The following is a 19,083-nucleotide window of genomic DNA, read 5'->3' on the forward strand; positions in this document are numbered from 1 at the left end:
ATGTTAGATCTTTCCTTAGGGCTTAGTCACACGGGCGTTTATTGCCGCGATTTGCGCATGCGCATGCGTCCGGCGACTTTTTAAAACCATTGCTTTGCAATGGTATCGGACACATGAGCGCTTTTTATGCGCTCGTCCGATAAATTAGAGAACAGTAATCGCAGATCGCACCTATCTGCGATCTGCGATTCCTGTTCTCTTCTCTATATGCGCTCAATGGGGCCGGCGGCAGCAGCGCCGACCCCATTGAGAACATACAGAAGACAAATCATTCTTCTCTGCCCCAGCTGGAACAGCTGTGGCAGAGAAGAACAATGTTTGCCCATTAAATTCAATGGAGCGGCAATACAGCCGACTCCATTGAAAGCAATGGGCTGCCGGCGTGCGCGGGATGAATTGTCGGCAAGGGGTTAAATATATAACCCCTTACCTGCAATGCATCCTTAAATGTGAAAAAATAAAAAAAAAGGATGTACTCACCTGCTCCCGGCAGCTGGAGATCCCGGCGGTCGGCCTGCAGTGGGTGTGAAGGAGGTGTGACTCAGGCTTGCCCCTGATTGGCTCAGCCTGAGCCAATCAGAGGCTGATCTCAGTCACACCCATTCATGAATTCATGAATGGGTGTGACTGAGACTTGCTTCTGATTGGCTCAGCGCTGAGCCAATCAGGGGCAAGCCTGAGTCACACCTCCTTCACACCCACTGCAGGCCGACCGCCGGGATCTCCAGCTGCCGGGAGCTGGTGAGTACATCCTTTTTTTTATTTTTTCACATTTAAGGATGCATTGCAGGTAAGGGGTTATATATTTAACCCCTTCCCGACAATTCATCCCACACTCGCCCGCAGCGCTTGCATTCAATGGAGCCGCTGTATTGCCGGCTCCATTGAATGCAATGCGCTGGACAGCTCCGGCCCGTTTCTAATGAAACGCGGCTAGGAGCAGATTTTCGGGCGATTTTTGGGCCGATTTTTCGGCGCCGGTCACGCGATTTGCGCATGCGCATCCGTCATGCGATGCGCAAATCGCGTGAAAAAACGCCCGTGTGACTAAGGCCTTAATGTATCTTTTATCTAATAATATTGTTTTTCATCTGCTTTGATATATGGTAGAAGTATATTTCAGGAACTCTTAAAAGCTCGCATTAACATTGTGCATTTTTGTTAGCCATTAAAAGATATCATATCTGCAAGATTATATGGTTTCTCTACTGGAAAACACGGTACCAAACTTTTTTCATAGGAACTCTTAAAACATACCTGTGATATTATATTTTCTGCAGGGGATAAGTTATTCAAAGTCTCACTTCCAATTCCCAAGTCATCAGCATCTATTAGACTATCCACAGGAACATTATGTTGAGCTCTAAGAAATGCAAATTCCTGCTCACTTGGGTCCAGAGTTACACAGACATCATATGAATATGGCAGAGGTAATGTTCCACTGTTGAACTGTGAAATAAATCTTGGATCAACCGGTGGATATAAACTTGTACTCAGGGATCCAAATGAGGTAGAAGATTTTGACTCTTTGTATTTAGAGACAACTGCAATAATCACAGTCAATATAAAGAGGAAGGAAATCAATGCCAAGGCTATTACCAAGTAGAATTGTAGGTTGGACTGAGATTCTTCTTTGTTGGACTGAGTCTTCAGATCAGGAAGGACCTGATGAAATTGATCAGCAATCACCATATTTATAGTGGCTGAAGCTGAGCGAGATGGAGTCCCATTGTCTTTTACTAGAACCACAATTCCATGTTTCATGATATCTTTTTCTTGAAAAACACGTGATGTACTGATCTCTCCTGTGTGCTGGTCAATAGTGAAGAGTGATGGTTCTGAAGACTGTAAAAAGTAAGACAACCAAGCATTGTGTCCAGAGTCAGCATCCACTGCCACCACTTTAGATACTAAGGAGCCTTGTTCAGAGATCCAAGGAACCATCTCAAATGTTGAGCTATCAACTTCTGATGATGGGTACAGAATGATTGGAGAATTATCATTCTGGTCTACTATACAAATTCTCAATGTTGAACTGCTGTTCATAGATGGAGATCCATTGTCTCTGGCAGTGATTTGGATATTAAATTCTCTGTGCTTCTCATAATCGAATGACCGTTGAGCATAGATGACACCAGTCACTGGATTCATGGAGATGTAGGAAGACAGGGGATCTTCTATACTTCTAGACATTGTAGAATAAGTTATCTTTGCATTGTCTTCACTGTCTAAATCTTTTGCTTTAATGCTAAATATTGAAGCTCCTGGTAAATTATTTTCAGAGACAAATGCAGTATACTCTAATTTCTCAAACATTGGGGCATTGTCATTAATATCTGATACATCAACTCCAATAACTTTATTAGAAGTAAGTTCAGGGAAACCTTTGTCTGAGGCTTGTATTGTGATATTGTAAGATGATCTTTTTTCTCTATCCAGAATACCTTTTGTAACGATTTTATAAAAATTGTTTCCTGATGATATTAGTTCAAATGGTAAATCACCTTTTACTATACATTGAACCTCACCGTTTTCTCCTGAGTCACGGTCATTAACTTTTATCAGAGCCACTACAGCACCAGGGGTAGAATCCTCAGGAATAAGGTTCGATGATGAGGTTATGGATATCTCTGGAGCATTGTCATTTTCATCTATGACTTCTACTAAGGCCTTAGCATGAGCAGCTAGACCTCCCCCATCTTGTGCTTGGACAGAAATTTCATAACATTTATTTTCTTCATAATCCAGGAATTTCTTTGTTTTAATTTCTCCATTTGATGGATTAATAGTAAAAGCCTGAAGAATATGATTTCCAGTTGTACTGAATGAATATGTGATTTTTGCATTCACACCTTCATCTTCATCACTTGCACTGACCTGCAGAATTGTTGAATTCACTGGTACATTTTCCCTAACACTTACTTTATAAACTTCCTGTGTAAATACTGGGACATTGTCATTGAAGTCAGTAATGATTATATCAATTAAGACAGTGCCTGTCTGTACTGGATTTCCACCATCAGAAGCTGTTAGAATGAGCTCATGCTTGTTCTGTGTCTCTCGGTCTAGAGGCTTCTCTAGTATAAGCTCTGGAAATACACTGCCATCAGTGCTGACCTTCTCTCCAAGAGCAAAATACTGGTTTGCACTGAGTCTGTAGCTTATCAGAGAATTAATACCAACATCCAAATCTTCTGCTTTTTGCAACACAAACTCTGCTCCTGGTGATGTAAATTCACTCATTTCTATTCTAATTGTATCAATAATAAATGTAGGAGGATTGTCATTTATATCCTGAATATCAATTTTAACACGGAAAAAATTTAAAGGATTTTCCACCACAGCATCAAATGTAAGGACACAATCAGCTGCAGCTCTGCACAATGTCTCCCTGTCTATCCCATCAGCAGTATATAGGTTCCCATTATCCAGATTTATACTGAAATATTTCTCAGAGACTTCAGACACAATACGTAATTTCCTTCTGGAGAGATCCTTAACATCTAATTCAAGATCCTTTGCTAAATTTCCAACAATAGAACCTTTTCTTAATTCTTCATTAATAGAATAGTGAATCTGACCAGAGACTGAATGACACAGCCAGGATAATAAGGGGAATATTACTTGCCATCTGAGTCCTTGCATTGATTGTCCTTCCTGCAGTTGTAATCCAGCCATCCTTCTTCTCATCAGAAATATAATAGTAAAATCTCTTCTTGTATATGTAATCCACTAGGTATAACAGAAATAGTCCTATAGCCGGCACATCCTAGTGTGAAATGCTGTGTATTTCTTCTTGCTGTTGAACACTGTCTGCATCATGGAGGGGATTCTGGATTTGCAGAATATTTTCCTTATTGGTGAACAGCGGCGCTCTGAGGCGTATATGGGGAACTGCAGCATCAGTGTCTAAAATTCATTCCTACTGATTATTACTTTAAGTGTTATGTTTTAAACTTAGTGGTTTAAACTTTCTTTATTGCACACTTGAAGTCTAAGAGAACTGAGGGCCACATTATTTTTTAGGTTTACTTTCTTATATATTATCTAAGCTTACAAAAACATAAGTATACTTGAATACTATACTGAAGACAGCATTTATAAAAAATCTGATTATTATGGCCTTTTGTTTAGTTTAGTTTTCACTGCATTTGTCTTTATCCTCTTTAACAATAGTCATAGTTAATGTTAATTACAATTCTGTTATTAAAGTAAATATATTGTCTTCATTTTTCTACCTGCCACATTGTCAATAAAAGATTTTAAACGTATATTGTAGGAGTCTCTAAGGTAGTTAGTTTAATTATAACCAAAAAGTTATAGAAAAAAAATTGCATCTAACCAATAATGCTTTTTCTATTGCTATCTATGTTAAGTTAAAAAGACATAAAGTAAACAATTGAAATATTATGCAGGGTTTTAGGCATAGATGCCACAACATTTAGGTGCATTTCTATAATTATAAAGATAGGTCGAAGGAATAAGAAAAAAAAGAAGAAACGAAAGGTGGAATAGTGAGGGGAGGTTGAAAGGCATCTAATTATAACAAATTTTATATCACACATTTACTAACTCAAGCTAGAAAACTAGCATTTAATAGATGTAAAGGTATGCCTCTGTTCAAAACTGCAGGGGGGATTACATTTGGAGCCTCTATTTTAGATCCATCCCTAAATCCTGATGAAATAGTGCAATATGCTCATTTATGTTATTCAGTAAAATTCCGTAGGGCAGGATGGAAGCCAGAGGGAGCCTATTTTAGTGGTCCATTCTGCACAGTTTGGTTCGATCAAACAACAGATCCATTCTCTGCAAGGATTCTGTTCTCCTTCTCCCATGACAGAAGAGGAAAATGGAATCCATGAACACAGATGTGAACAGGAATATATTCCAATACTTTGATACCTAATGAAAATATGTTCATATAGATCAACTATAGAGTATTAATATATCTAACACTATTAACATAAAAAGGCATTAGAGAAAATAGTTTCCATAAACAATAAAAAAAAATTAAAGATAAATGCAGGAATTATACATGTCTATCTATAAATTCCAGCCATACATCTGACAAATATATATATATTTCAAAGATTTATAAGTAAGGGTCCTTTTACACGGGATGACTGTCAGACATATAAGTCCCCAACAGCTATCCCACAGACTGTCGCCCATCATTCGAGAGAATGGAGGTGAAAATGATCCCGGCCCGCTCGCCTCCATTCATAGTAAGCAAGAGAAACTCTAACATTGAATGGGTCCTTTTTACATGTCCTGATAATCACTTTGTTTTCAGTTCTGCTAAAAACCAAGCGACGGAGAGGCAATTTCTCACCCAATGCCCTGTCAGTGGCCATGTGTACATGGTGATTATTGCCTGAATTCACTGTTTTGGGCAAGAATTTGGGCAATATTCACCACTCATATAGCACCCTTAAGTTACTGTGAGAGTTCATTCAGGTTGTGAACTTCCAGCTATATAATTTATGACCTACTGTATGTGACCAAGCTGAACTTTAACCATTCTGACAAAGTATAAGGTGAGCATTTTACTATGCATTCAAGTTAGGCAAGCATTAATTATACAAAGTCCTTACAAAGTTGCATCATGGAGAAAGAAAATGTAAATATTTTAAAGATTTGTCTAAAGTTTGTGAGGCAACGTTTTTAGAGAATGACAACATTTTTCATTACATCTATTTTTCATTGTATTTTCATTCCATTTTTCTGTTAGTAGCTGAAATACTTGTAGTGTATTTCACCCTGATCGAACATCAGATTATTTTGTTAGTGAAGTTATCTCAAACTTTATTTAAAGACCTAAAAATGAGGGTGCTTTAAGTGAATTCTAAATGAAAAATGAACCCATCCCAGAAGAAAATTGGCCTCTAAGTAATGGTGGAGTTCTAGGAGGTCAGACCCCCACTCCAATCAAGCATTGTGGGTATATCCTAAGGACAGGCTATTAATGTTAAGATCTTGTAGAACATAATTATGCAATAGATAAGATAAAATAAGTTTCCCTTACTATTTCTGTAAAGGAAACCCTTCTTTTTAAGTGTGGCTCTCCACGCACTTAAAAAGAAGCACAATGCAATAACTTTTAGCGAGAGAATGTAAATATTCAAATTTTACTGAAAATGATCAATCCTAATGAATGAGCATCAATATTTACATAGTGGAACAGTTTTGGTATTGGTGTCCTTTTTTATGTCTCTCTGAGCATTTTGCTTAAAAACAGTCTTTGCATATTACCGATGCATTCTGGGAAGAGTGAGGAGACGATTGCTGGGATTATTCAGGTATAGACTTTACACATCTTATAGTTTATATACCATGACGAGAATTCTTGAATTTTAGAATTTTGGAAGTGGACATCAACCGAATATGTATAACATGGAAAGGGTGAGTAGCCATATGGTGAGCTGTAACGTATGCTATATGTTAGCAGATCTACCTGAGGAAAAAATAAACTTCACCTGTCAGTAATGCAAGCTTGTGTCTCTATTAGAGAAAAAGGTGCAAAGTCTTCAGGAGAGAAGAGCTACATTGAGACTTATTAATAAAAATGCAGATTTACTTAAAAAAACAGAAAATCTCTTCAGAATGTTGAAGAAAAATAAGTATGCAGTATATCTGCAGAGACAGAGGAATGGAAGCATGTGACCCAAAGAAACAGGAAGATCAGGAGTCAGCCAGCACCCATACTGCTCAGGAGCCGGGAACAGGCTCTCATACAGGTGAACAACAAAGAGGTACATCAAAAAATGTCTTTGCCCACACAGAACAGTCTAGTAAGAACTCAGAATCCTCTTGGATGGATTAACAGAAGTGTTGTTGTGAAGAAGAAAATGAGAGTGCTGGTTGTGGGGGATTCCCTATTGAGAGGACCAGAGGCAGCTGTCTGCAGACCTGACATAACCTCACGGGTTGTGCTGTCTCCCAGGTGCACAAAGCAAAGATGTGTCTGATGGGCTATCAAGACTCATCAGTTCTATAGTCCACTACCCATTTCTTCTAATAAAGCTAGGGACTAATGACACTGTAAAAAAGAACCTTGCAACTATCTGCAGAGACATTGATAAGCTCTGCAGGAAAGTGAAGGAACTAAAAGCACAGGTAGTCTTCTCATCCATCCTCCTTAGTCACTGGCCATGGAATAAGGAGATGGAACAGGATTCTAGAGGTGAACAAATGGTTATGTTGACTTCTACACCATGAGGTTAATTACCCAAGTGATGGACTCCTTGCTAGAGATGGCTTGCATCTTACAAAGGCAGGAAGCATATATTTGGCAGGCACCTGGCTACACTGATCAGGGGAGGTTTAAGCTAGAACAATATGGGAACGGAAGTGAAAGGTCAGACAAAAATATACAGCTAATGAATGGAATCTGAAGTGCAAAGAAAGAGCAAAGACAAAAACATTCAGAAGGAATGTAGAGGTGCAAGAGACACCAATCACAAACTAAAATGTTTTTTGATTCCAAAACACATAAAACAATGTTATCTTCATCTGGTTAGTAAGTAATATTTAGCCAGGTTTGGCTTGAAGGTTTTCAGGCTGACAGTAAGTCAAATGGCTTGAATAGCAACAACAAAAGGAGAAAAGCCGTCTCCTAAATAACAGGATTCAATGTGCAAAATCTAAAAGTCTTTATTCTTCCAAGAACATAGAGATCCAATGTGGCTCAGACTTATGCTAACATCTATATGTCCGTCTTTGACTACTAATTTGTGTACACTTCTTCATACTGACATGAGGCTCAGGCTTGGTTGTGCTAAATGGATGATATTTTTATTGTCTGGGAGGGTTCTCTAATCTAATTTTTGGATGTCTTTTAGATTTTGCTGTGACATTTCTCCTCCATGATCCTAGATTGGATCCATGAATTCTGGTTCCAGGTGACTATACATTTGTTTCCTCACAACTAAAGTACTCTGGATTGTGCTGCTGGCACTGTGTTTGCTTCTATCCAGAGAATAGGTCATCACTAATATTTCCATGGAAAAGTACTTTAAGGTTTTCATCTAAGCCATCTTTACATAATATCCAGAGATGGGTTAAATGTAACAAGTGACACCAATATATTCGGCACTTTATTCCATTTCAATAGTACTCCATGGAGTTCCATGCTATTTACAGTAGCATGTCATTCTCATACACAAACTACTAGAACTGTTTACTTTGTAAGTGAAGTAGTGCGCATCTCCACTGTTTGCCTTTCTACCTGTGCACATAGTGCACTTCTCTGTAGTATGCCCCTATACTGTACCATAGTGTATTACTAAATATACATTTATTACTGAAATCATTCCACTTCAGTGGGCCTCATTTACCTAAACTATCTAGCAGGAAAAATTGACATGGTTGCTTAAAGAAGCAAATCCCATAGTAAATAGCAGAACTATCTACCACCATAGAACTGTTTGATTCTATTTAATAAAGTTTAAGGCTACAAAATATATATACAGGAATACAGCCCTACAAAATCTGTATCATTTGTTCCTTACCAAGACAGAATTGAGAAATGTAAGCGCTCTAACATTTTGACATATTTTTAAAAAGTAAAATCCCAAACAATATTTGGTTGCTGCCAATATTGAACAAATATAACACTACAATGCATACCTGTGGTATAAGATTTTCTGCAGGTGAACTGTTCTTTAAAGCATCATTTCCAATCCCCGAGTCATCAGCATCTATTAGACTATCCACAGGAACATTGTGTTGAGATTTAAGGAAAGCAAATTCCTGCTCACTTGGGTCCAGAGTTACACAGACATCATATGAATATGGCAGAGGTAAGGTTCCAGGGTTGAATTGTGAAATAAATCTGGGATCAACCGGAGGATATAGACTTGTACTCATTAATCCAAATTGAGTAGAAGATTTTGACTCTTTGTACTTGGAGACAATTGCAATAATCACAGTCAACATGAAGAAGAAGGAAATCAATGCCAAGGCTACTACCAGGTAGAACTGTAAATTGGACTGAGATTCTTCTTTGTTGGACTGAACCTGCTCAGGAAGGACTTGATGAAAATGATCTGCAATCACCATGTTTATAGTGACTGAAGCTGAGCGGGATGGAGTCCCATTGTCTTTCACTAGAACCACAATTCCATGTTTCATGATGTCTTTTTCTTGAAATACACGTGATGTCCTGATCTCCCCTGTGTGCTGGTCAATGGTGAAGAGTGATGGTTCGGAAGATTGTAAAAAGTAAGACAACCAGGCATTGTGTCCAGAGTCAGCATCCACTGCCACCACTTTAGATACTAAAGAGCCTTGTTCAGAGGTCCAAGGAACCATCTCAAATGTTAAGCCATCAACCACTGGTGATGGGTACAGAATGATTGGTGAATTATCATTCAGGTCTACCACAGAGATTCTCAGAGTTGCACTACTGTTCATAGATGGAGATCCATTGTCTCTGGCAATAATTTGGATATTAAATTCTTTATGCTTCTCAAAATCAAATGACTGTTGAGCATATATGACTCCTGTTACTGGATTCATGGAGATGTAAGAAGACAAGGGTTCCTCAATACTTTTAGACTTTATAGAATAAGATATCTTTGAATTGTCTTCACTGTCCAAATCTGTTGCTTGAAAACCAAAGATTGAAACTCCCGGTAAATTATTTTCTTGGATAAATGCAATGTAACCCAATTTGTCAAACACTGGGGCATTGTCATTTACATCTGATATCTCTAGTTGGATGACTTTTCTAGAAGTCATTTCAGGAGAACCTTTGTCAGAGGCTTGCAATGTGATGTTGTATGATGACACTTTTTCTCTATCTAGAAAACCTTTTGTGATAATTTTATAAAATTTACTTCCTGATGATATTAATTCAAATGGCAAATCACCTTTTATTCTACATTGAACCTCACCATTTTCTCCTGAGTCACGGTCATGAACTTTAATAAGGGCCACCACAGTTCCAGAGGCAGAATCCTCAGGAATAAGATTTGATGAAGATGTTATAGATATCTCAGGAGCATTGTCATTTTCATCTGTTATTTCTATCAAAACCTTAGTATGAGAAGCTAAGCCACCCCCATCTTTAGCTTGAATAGAAATTTCATAATAATTTGTGACTTCATAATCTAAATATTCTTTAGTTTTAATTTCTCCATTTTTGGGATTGATATTAAAAGCCTGAAGAATATGATTTCCAGTTGTACTGAATGAATATGTAATCTGTGCATTGACACCTTCATCTTCATCACTTGCACTGACTTGCAGAATTGTTGAATTCACCGGTATAGTTTCCCTAACACTTACTTTATATACATCTTTTGCAAATACTGGGACATTGTCATTAATATCATTGATGATTATATGAATTAAGGCAGTGCCTGTCTGTACAGGATTTCCACCATCAGAAGCTGTTAGAATGAGCTCATGCTTGTTCTGTGTCTCTCGGTCTAGAGCCTTCTCTAGTATAAGCTCTGGAAATACACTGCCATCAGTGCTGACCTTCTCTCCTAAAGCAAAATACTGGTTTGCACTGAGTTTATAGCTTATCAGAGAATTAATACCCACATCCAAATCTTCTGCTATCTGTAATACAAATTTTGAGCCTGGTGATGTAGATTCGCTCATTTCTAATGTTAATGTATCATGGACAAATTTAGGAGAATTGTCATTTATATCCTGAATATCAATTGTAATACCAAATACATTTAGAGGATTTTCCACCACAGCATCAAATGTAAGGACACAATCAGCTGCAGCTCTACACAATGTCTCCCTGTCTATCCTATCAGCAATATATAGGTTTCCATTATCCAGATTTATACTGAAATATCTCTCAGACACATCAGATACAATTCTTAATTTCCTTCTGGAGAGATCCTTAACATTTAGTTCAAGATCCTTTGCTAAATTTCCAACAATAGAACCTTTTCTTAATTCTTCATTAATAGAATAGTGAATCTGACCAGAGACTGAATGACACAGCCAGGATAATAAGAAGGGGAATATTACTTGCCATCTGAGTCCTTGCATTGATTGTCCTTCCTGCAGTTGTAATCCAGCCATCCTTCTTCTCATCAGAAATATAATGGTGATATTTTAATCCAGCAGAATTAAAATCAGAAAATAATCCCTCTTCTTTCTGAGTCCTATATCCTGTACATCCTAGTGTGAAATGCTGTGTATTTCTTCTTGCAGTTGAACACTGTCTGCATCATGGAGGAGATTCTGGATTTGCAGGATATTTTCCTTATTGGTGAACAGCGGCGCTTTGAGGTGTATATAGGGAACTGCAGCATCAGTTTCTTACATTCATTCCTACCAAGTATTACTTAAAGTATGATATTGCATATATGCTTTAAACATTTTATTTTAAACTTTATTTATTGCAAAAATGAAGTCTAAGTAAGGAGAGAACAAAGTTGGTTTCTGGAATTTATGATATATTTATCTAATTTATAGTATAAAAACTTAGAAAACATATATACACTTGTATATAGTTACTAGTAAGTTAACTACATACACCATTTATAGAATATCTGCTTATTATAATCTTATGTTCAAATTGTTTCTCTTTTCATCCTCTATAGTTTTGATCTGTAAAGGCAACTTGTAATAGGAAATTTAAAGAAAAAAAGGAGGGGGAGTGAGGGAAAGATTGAAGAGGGGACCCAGGAAAGCACACTTGATGTGTATAGCTCAGTTAGTTTTGGCCTTCCAGTAACTGAAAATTGACCCTTAAAGAATACGAAAGTTCAGACATGGTTGTATCCTATTGCTAAAAATGTTATGATATGTATTTATTAACACAAGATAGAAAGTTAGCATTTACTAAATGAATGAAGGACTCATATCCTAAAAGTCTAAGGTTAGTAAACTATAAGATGCTTACATAAATAAACTATACAACTATAATGTATAAATATATCTAGTCCTTTTATGGTTGCATTCACAGTGGCAGGTTTTGTAATCTGGCTTTTGAAATAAAAATCAGATGTGGATCATAAAAGGAGAAAAAAAGTATAAAACAAAAATACATTTTCTTTTTTGAAATCACTTCTGGGTTTTGGCTTCAAAAACTGCATCAAAAGACCTGAATAAAACCTGCAAATGTGAATGTACTGTAATAGAAAAAGATATTACAGAAAATTGTTTCCACAAACAATAAAAAATAAATTCAAGTTAAATTTAGGAATCGTGCATGACATCTAGAAACCCCAGCCCTGCATCTTACAAATATATATAATTCCCAGAATTAAATTAAAAAGTTTTGTGAGATTCAATTGAAGATATGACCTACCAGCTACTTAGTCTATTTAATTCATAACCTATATGACCAGGCTAAAATTCAACTTTTAACCTTTCTACGAAAGCTCGAGTAAGCATTTTACTCAGTATGCAAGAATGAATTTTACAAAGTTCTAGCACGAAAATTTATGAATATTGGCGAATATTGTGCCAATTCTTTTTAGAGCTTGACAGTCCTAAATTGCGTCAAATTTACAAAAGTGACTTGTAAATTTGGCACAATTTATGCTAGACCAAAAATAGGAAAGATGTGTGAAAAATGTGGCAATTTTTGCATAGCGGGGGGGGGGGGGGGATTGAAAACAGGCTGAACTAGATGGACATTGTCTCCCTTCAGCCTAGCATACTATGTTACAACGTAATTACAAATTTTAACATATAAAATAGCATCAAAAACATTATAGAACAACTTTATCCATGTAGTTTATGTGTCAATTTCCACAAAACACTACTACTAGAGATGAGCGAGCATGCTCGTTTAAGGCTGTTACTCAATCAATTAGCAGTCTTATCGGGTAACTGTATTCGCCAGAGCAGCATGCGAGGGGGAGCGCGGGGAGGGGGGAGTGAGAGAGAAAAATTGGGGTGCTTTAAAGGAGTTCTAAATGTAAAACTATCCTACCCCAGAAAAGCACCCTCCATGTAATGTTCAAAGCCATCTTTATGGTCGCTGTTCCGTACACAACTGTATGGATAAACAGCTGTGCCTACATAAACTTGGCACTCACAGGATCACTATGTCCACCACATTGTGCTGATTGCCGGGAGTCTTGGAGGTTGGACCCTTGCCAATGAAACATTGTTGAGCTATCCTAAGGATTTTGCTTAAAAGCGGTATTTTCAATCACAATATAGAAACCTCATAGATGGAATAAGCTCCACAAAAAAGAGCATTAGGCTAGGTTTCTATACCGTTTATCAAGCCATCCATTTTTTCCCTTTAGCATTGCAGTGAAACACTGGATGGAAACTGCCACTAGAACTGATCCCATAAATTTCTATGAAATTGTTAAAGGCATCAGGCACATCAGTTTAGATATCAGATGTCTCCTTGAACTGGACCAAAAATTGCTGCATGGTGGAATTTTCTGCCTTGCTATGGATGCTAGACTAAGTGCACACAAATGACATAAATTGTGGCTTGCTCAGGCATAAAACAACTGGCCAGACACAATTGATGTACATGAATCCAGCCTTAGACGGCCTTCACACGGGCGAGAAAATTGCACAAGATTTATGCATTGCTAGATGCACAAATATGAACCCCATTCTTTTGAATGGAGTCATACACAGGAGCAATGTTTTTCTGCTTGGCACCCTGATGCAAGGCAATGCAGGAAACAAATCGTGGCAAGTTCTATCTTTCTGCCTGCTCTCAGATTGCAGGACCCATTGTTTTCAATGGAGCTTGCAGCAGAATCGCACTACATGCTTGGCGCACGCGATGTGAGGTCTTCCATTGAAAACAATGAAAGAAACTCCGTGATCCAGCCATGGTGAAGGAACCCTATATCCCAAAGTAATGCGAGACGGTTTTGATATAAAAATGCCTCGCATCCACGAGGAATTCACATGGCAGTGATCTCGAAATGGGGCAGTGATTTACGGCCTTTTATCGCACTCACCCATTTAAAATTAGCCTTTACTTTTATATATATATTACATACATTTGTAGAGATTTATAAAAAGTCATGGGAAAATAAGTTTTCTAAACAGATGTAGATGATAATTCTAAAGTTATGATTGGCTAAATATGGTAAAAAGTGCTGATAGATTCCCTTTAACCAGGAATGGGGTAAGCTTCCAAGGTATGATATTCAGACTGAGTTCCCTCACAGTCTTTGAAGCTCATTATAAAAAGTTATCATGTTGAAAAATTGTATGTATCTTAATTAACTTAATAAATGTCTACACATAATGTGAATTAGCATTTTTTAAAATTACCAAGTCTTCTTTCATTGCTGAAGTCATTCAACTAATATAGGACTCATTTACTTAAACTATCAAGCAGAAAAGCAGACATTATTGTTCATACCACCAATCACAGAACAGCTTCCATTTTTTTCATAGCAGTTGAAGAAATGGATGCTGAACTCTGGTTGCTATGGGCAACAAGGCCATTTTTTTCTGTTAAACAGTTAAGGGGACATTTACATGATTTGGTGCAATATGCATTGTGATGCATGCAATTTTTACATGCGGTTTTAACATGAGTGAAAATCGCAGGTTGTTTCAATAACAAGAATCAAAAATTACATTGCACTCGCATGGAAAATGCACTCACATGTGAATGCGGTCTGATTTTTTTACTCACCCATAGGAAATAATGGGTGAGTTTTCTGTGAAATCGCAGAAAAATACAACATGCAGCAATTTTCTATCTTGCAATATTGCTGTGAAAGAAAAATTACACATGTAAATAGACCCATTACAAAGAAATTGTTTCTGTATCAGTTTTCTGCCTCTTGCAACGCACAAAACTCACACAATAAAATTACCCATGTAAAATCACCCCTGAATCATTACGTGCAACATCTAGCATGATAGAAAATTTCAGCCAAGTCTCATATTATTTGATAAACTCCCACAAATCACAACTTTTAGGACTGAACATTCCCAATTCTCTTAAAAGAAACATAAAGCAAGAATTCCCTTTTTCATGGGAAAAGAACATCGTCCCATATTTAGGCAAACAACTAACTTTCCCGATTGATAAAATATTCACAATCAATTTAAATTCTTTACTTGATACAATAAAAAAGAACTGATGAACCTCAATAGAGTAGAAGTATCATGACTAGGTAGAATTGTCTTATATAAAAAATGATGATACTGCTCAAATTGCTATACATCTTCTGCACAATGACAACCCTTATCCCAACAAAACAATTGAAGGCTCTACAAAAACAAGTATCAACCTTTATCTGGAACACAAAAAGACATTGAGCAGCAGCCTCTTCAATACGCCTCAAGGAGTAAGGGAGGATTCGGAGTGCCCAATATGATAGCCTAATACAAATCTAATCCACCAACTCAAAAATCGGTGCTATTAAACACCGCTCTTAAATTGGACAGCAAATAATAAATCGACCCTCCCTTCGCACAATGTTATTAACAGCTTTAATTGAGCCAAATATTTCACAACCTAAATGCCCAACAATTCGAGCCTCACTGGAGACATAGATATCTTTTATTTATCTGACTAGGTGTCCTTGACTTTTTGATCCCCAACTTCTCTTCTGAAACTTGGAGGACTCGAGGAATATAATTAATTGAGGATGTCATAGAACATAAAACTGTGAAGGCTTATGAAACCCTAGACAAAGAATTCAACTTATGCATATTAGGAACTTTTTACTCAACCACCCAGATTTAACCCTCTTATCTGAGTACCTTTATGAGTATATAATCAAAACACTCCTAAGCATATGGACAATATAATTCTTCTCTGATGTTTTTAATGGCAAAAAAGAGGAAGGGAAGTACAAAAAAAGCACATATCCTTAATTGGGAAAGAGATCTAAACAACAACTTCTCCCCCACACAGTGGACCAGGGCTCTGAATTGAGTGCAGAAAAGCTCATCATGTGCCAGCTGATGGAGACGCATTATTAAGTAGTCACTAGGTGGTATTACTCCCCCACGAGGCTGGCGGATTACTTTCTGGGATCTTACAGCATGTGCTGGAGACCTTGCGGAGAGAGAGGATTTCTCTTGCACATCTTTTGGGGATGTCTACTAGTTCTGAGCCTTTGGAACTTAGTATTTAAGTTGATAATGGGATTTACGGTGATAAAAATTAAACAGAATCCACAATTAGCCTTACTATTATTAGAAGTAGAAGATATTCGTACAGATTTTAGGAAGGTGGTAGCACGTGTCCTTCCATCAGTGAAGCTTTCCATAGCCAGACACTGGAAAGCCCTGGAATCACCAACTATCAGTAGATTATAGAGTTAATTTCAGAACACTGTCAATACAAAAAGATCTTCGCTCTTAGAAATAACAGGCTTCACGCATATAATTTAACCTAGCAACCATGGCACAATTATATAAATACATGAAACACCTCCAGAACATAACATAAAAGAGATATGGTGGGTAGATATTAAATGTAGAAATACATATAGAAACTTTGCTTTATGATCCCAGAAAGTACCATGGAATCACTACATTGAACCCTCCTCCCCCTCCCTTCTTACACTACCCTACCCATACCCCCTTCTGTTAATTTTCTCTTAGGCCTTAGTCACACGGGCGTTTTTTGACGCGATTTGCGCATCGCATGACGGATGCGCATGCGCAAATCGCGTGACCGGCGCCGAAAAATCGGCCCAAAAATCGCCCGAAAATCTGCTCCTAGCCGCGTTTCATTAGAAACGGGCCGGAGCTGTCCAGCGCATTGCATTCAATGGAGCCGGCAATACAGCGGCTCCATTGAATGCAAGCGCTGCGGGCGAGTGTGGGATGAATTGTCGGGAAGGGGTTAAATATATAACCCCTTTCCTGCAATGCATCCTTAAATGTGAAAAAATAAAAAAAAAGGATGTACTCACCTGCTCCCGGCAGCTGGAGATCCCGGCGGCCGGCCTGCAGTGGGTGTGAAGGAGGTGTGACTCAGACTTGCCCCTGATTGGCTCAGCGCTGAGCCAATCAGAAGCAAGTCTCAGTCACACCCATTCATGAATTCATGAATGGGTGTGACTGAGATCAGCCTCTGATTGGCTCAGGCTGAGCCAATCAGGGGCAAGCCTGAGTCACACCTCCTTCACACCCACTGCAGGCCGGCCGCCGGGATCTCCAGCTGCCGGGAGCAGGTGAGTACATCCTTTTTTTTTATTTTTTCACATTTAAGGATGCATTGCAGGGGAGGGGTTATATATTTAACCCCTTCCCGACAATTCATCCCGCGCACGCCGGCAGCCCATTGCTTTCAATGGAGTCGGCTGTATTGCCGCTCCATTGAATTTAATGGGCAAACATTGTTCTTCTCTGCCACAGCTGTTACAGCTGTGGCAGAGAAGAATGATTTGTCTTCTGTATGTTCTCAATGGGGTCGGCGCTGCTGCCGCCGGCCCCGTTGAGCGCATATAGAGAAGAGAACAGGAATCGCAGATCGCAGATAGGTGCGATCTGCGATTTCTGTTCTCTAATTTATCGGACGAGCGCATAAAAAGCGCTCATGTGTCCGATACCATTGCAAAGCAATGGTTTTAAAAAATCGCCGGACGCATGCGCATGCGCAAATCGCGGCAATAAACGCCCGTGTGACTAAGCCCTTAATTCTATGTTAACTTTTGTTTTTACTAAAAAAAAAAAGACAAATTGGATACACAAGATGTATTACTTCATGATTGCTTATGCTTAATGTGACATATATTTTCAATAAAAAATATTGAATAATAACATTCTATAGTTATTCAAGAAAAAATTTCGAAGCAACATGAATATTCGTCTTTTCTCCAGTCCTATGGAGCTGTACATCTCTTAAACATTTTTCTCAACTATAGGCTAACATTTGAATTTCTGCTGCCCTCCACTAGGCCGCAAGTGAAGTCTTTGCAAAACATGACATTGTGACAACATAGAATAAGAGGCATTAGTTACCTGGCAGGCAGCGCAGTAAATAGCACAATCACGGCAGAACTCTTTGACTCTATTTAGTGGATTTTTTTTAGAATACCAAAGATATATTGAGGACTATAACCCTACAGATTTTGGTTTGTTTTGTTCATTACCAAGATAGAATGGAGAAACAACGTATTTTTAAAGCATAAATTCACAGAAAATATTTGTGCTACTAAAACAAGAAAAATGTAAAACTATACAACATACCTGGGTTATAAGATTTGCTGAAGGTAAAGCATTCTTTAAACTTGCATTTCCAATGTCTGAGTCATCAGCATCTATTAGACTATCCACAGGAATGTTGTGCTGGGGTTCAAAGACCGCAAATTCCTGCTCACTTGGATCCAGAGTTACACAAACATCATAGGAATAAGGCAGAGGTAATGATCCAGTGTTGAATTCTGATATGAATCTAGGATCGTATGGTGGATATAGACTTGTACTCAGAGATCCAAATGGAGTAGAGGATTTGGATTCTTTACACTTGGAGACAATGGCAATAATCATAGTCAACATAAAGAGAAAGGAAATCAATGCCAAGGCTATCACCAAGTAGAACTGTAGATTGGATTGCGGCTTCATTTTACTAGGTTGACTATTCAATTCAGGAAGAACTTGTTGAAAATTAAGAGCAACCACAAGATTAAGAGTGACTGAAGCTGATCGAGATGGAATTCCATTGTCCTTTACTATAACGACAATTCCATGTTTTACTATATCTTTTTCTTGAAAAACCTTTAGAGTCCTGATCTCCCCTGTGCGCTGGCCAATGGTAAAGAGCGATGATTCTGAAGATTGTAAAAAGTAGGACAACCAGGCATTGTGTCCAGAGTCAGCATCCACTGCCACCACTTTAGATACTAAAGAGCCTTGTTCAGAGGTCCAAGGAACCATTTCAAAGGTTGAGCTATCAGCCTCTGGTGATGGGTACAGAATGACTGGGGAATTATCATTTTGGTCAACAACAGAAATTTTCAGTGTGGTGCTACCATTTAATGAGGGAGATCCATTATCTTTGGCATTGATTTGGATGTTAAATTCCTTATGATGCTCATAATCAAATGACTGCTGTGCATAAATCACTCCAGTTACTGGATTCATAGATATATAGTTAGACAATGGGGTCTCCTCATTATTTATACTGGATATTGAATAAAATAC

The 19,083-nt window shown here is 38.0% G+C and overlaps 2 protein-coding genes across 3 annotated transcripts in view; both read right to left on the bottom strand.

Annotated features, from left to right (window-relative positions):
* Window positions 1-19,083, bottom strand: part of LOC136611242 (protocadherin gamma-A4-like) — a 292,538-nt gene that overhangs the window by 238,382 nt on the left and 35,073 nt on the right. The window lies entirely within an intron of this gene.
* LOC136613143 (protocadherin gamma-B1-like) lies at window positions 4,790-11,070 on the bottom strand. The gene is made up of 2 exons (XM_066593999.1): window positions 8,632-11,070; window positions 4,790-4,933 (listed from the first exon to the last, which is right to left on the bottom strand). The coding sequence occupies exons 1-2, from the start codon at window positions 11,062-11,064 to the stop codon at window positions 4,790-4,792; spliced, it is 2,577 nt and encodes an 858-aa protein (XP_066450096.1). The 5' UTR covers window positions 11,065-11,070.

Source organism: Eleutherodactylus coqui, chromosome 2, assembly GCF_035609145.1.
Source record: "Eleutherodactylus coqui strain aEleCoq1 chromosome 2, aEleCoq1.hap1, whole genome shotgun sequence".
Classification (NCBI taxonomy): Eukaryota; Metazoa; Chordata; class Amphibia; order Anura; family Eleutherodactylidae; genus Eleutherodactylus; species Eleutherodactylus coqui.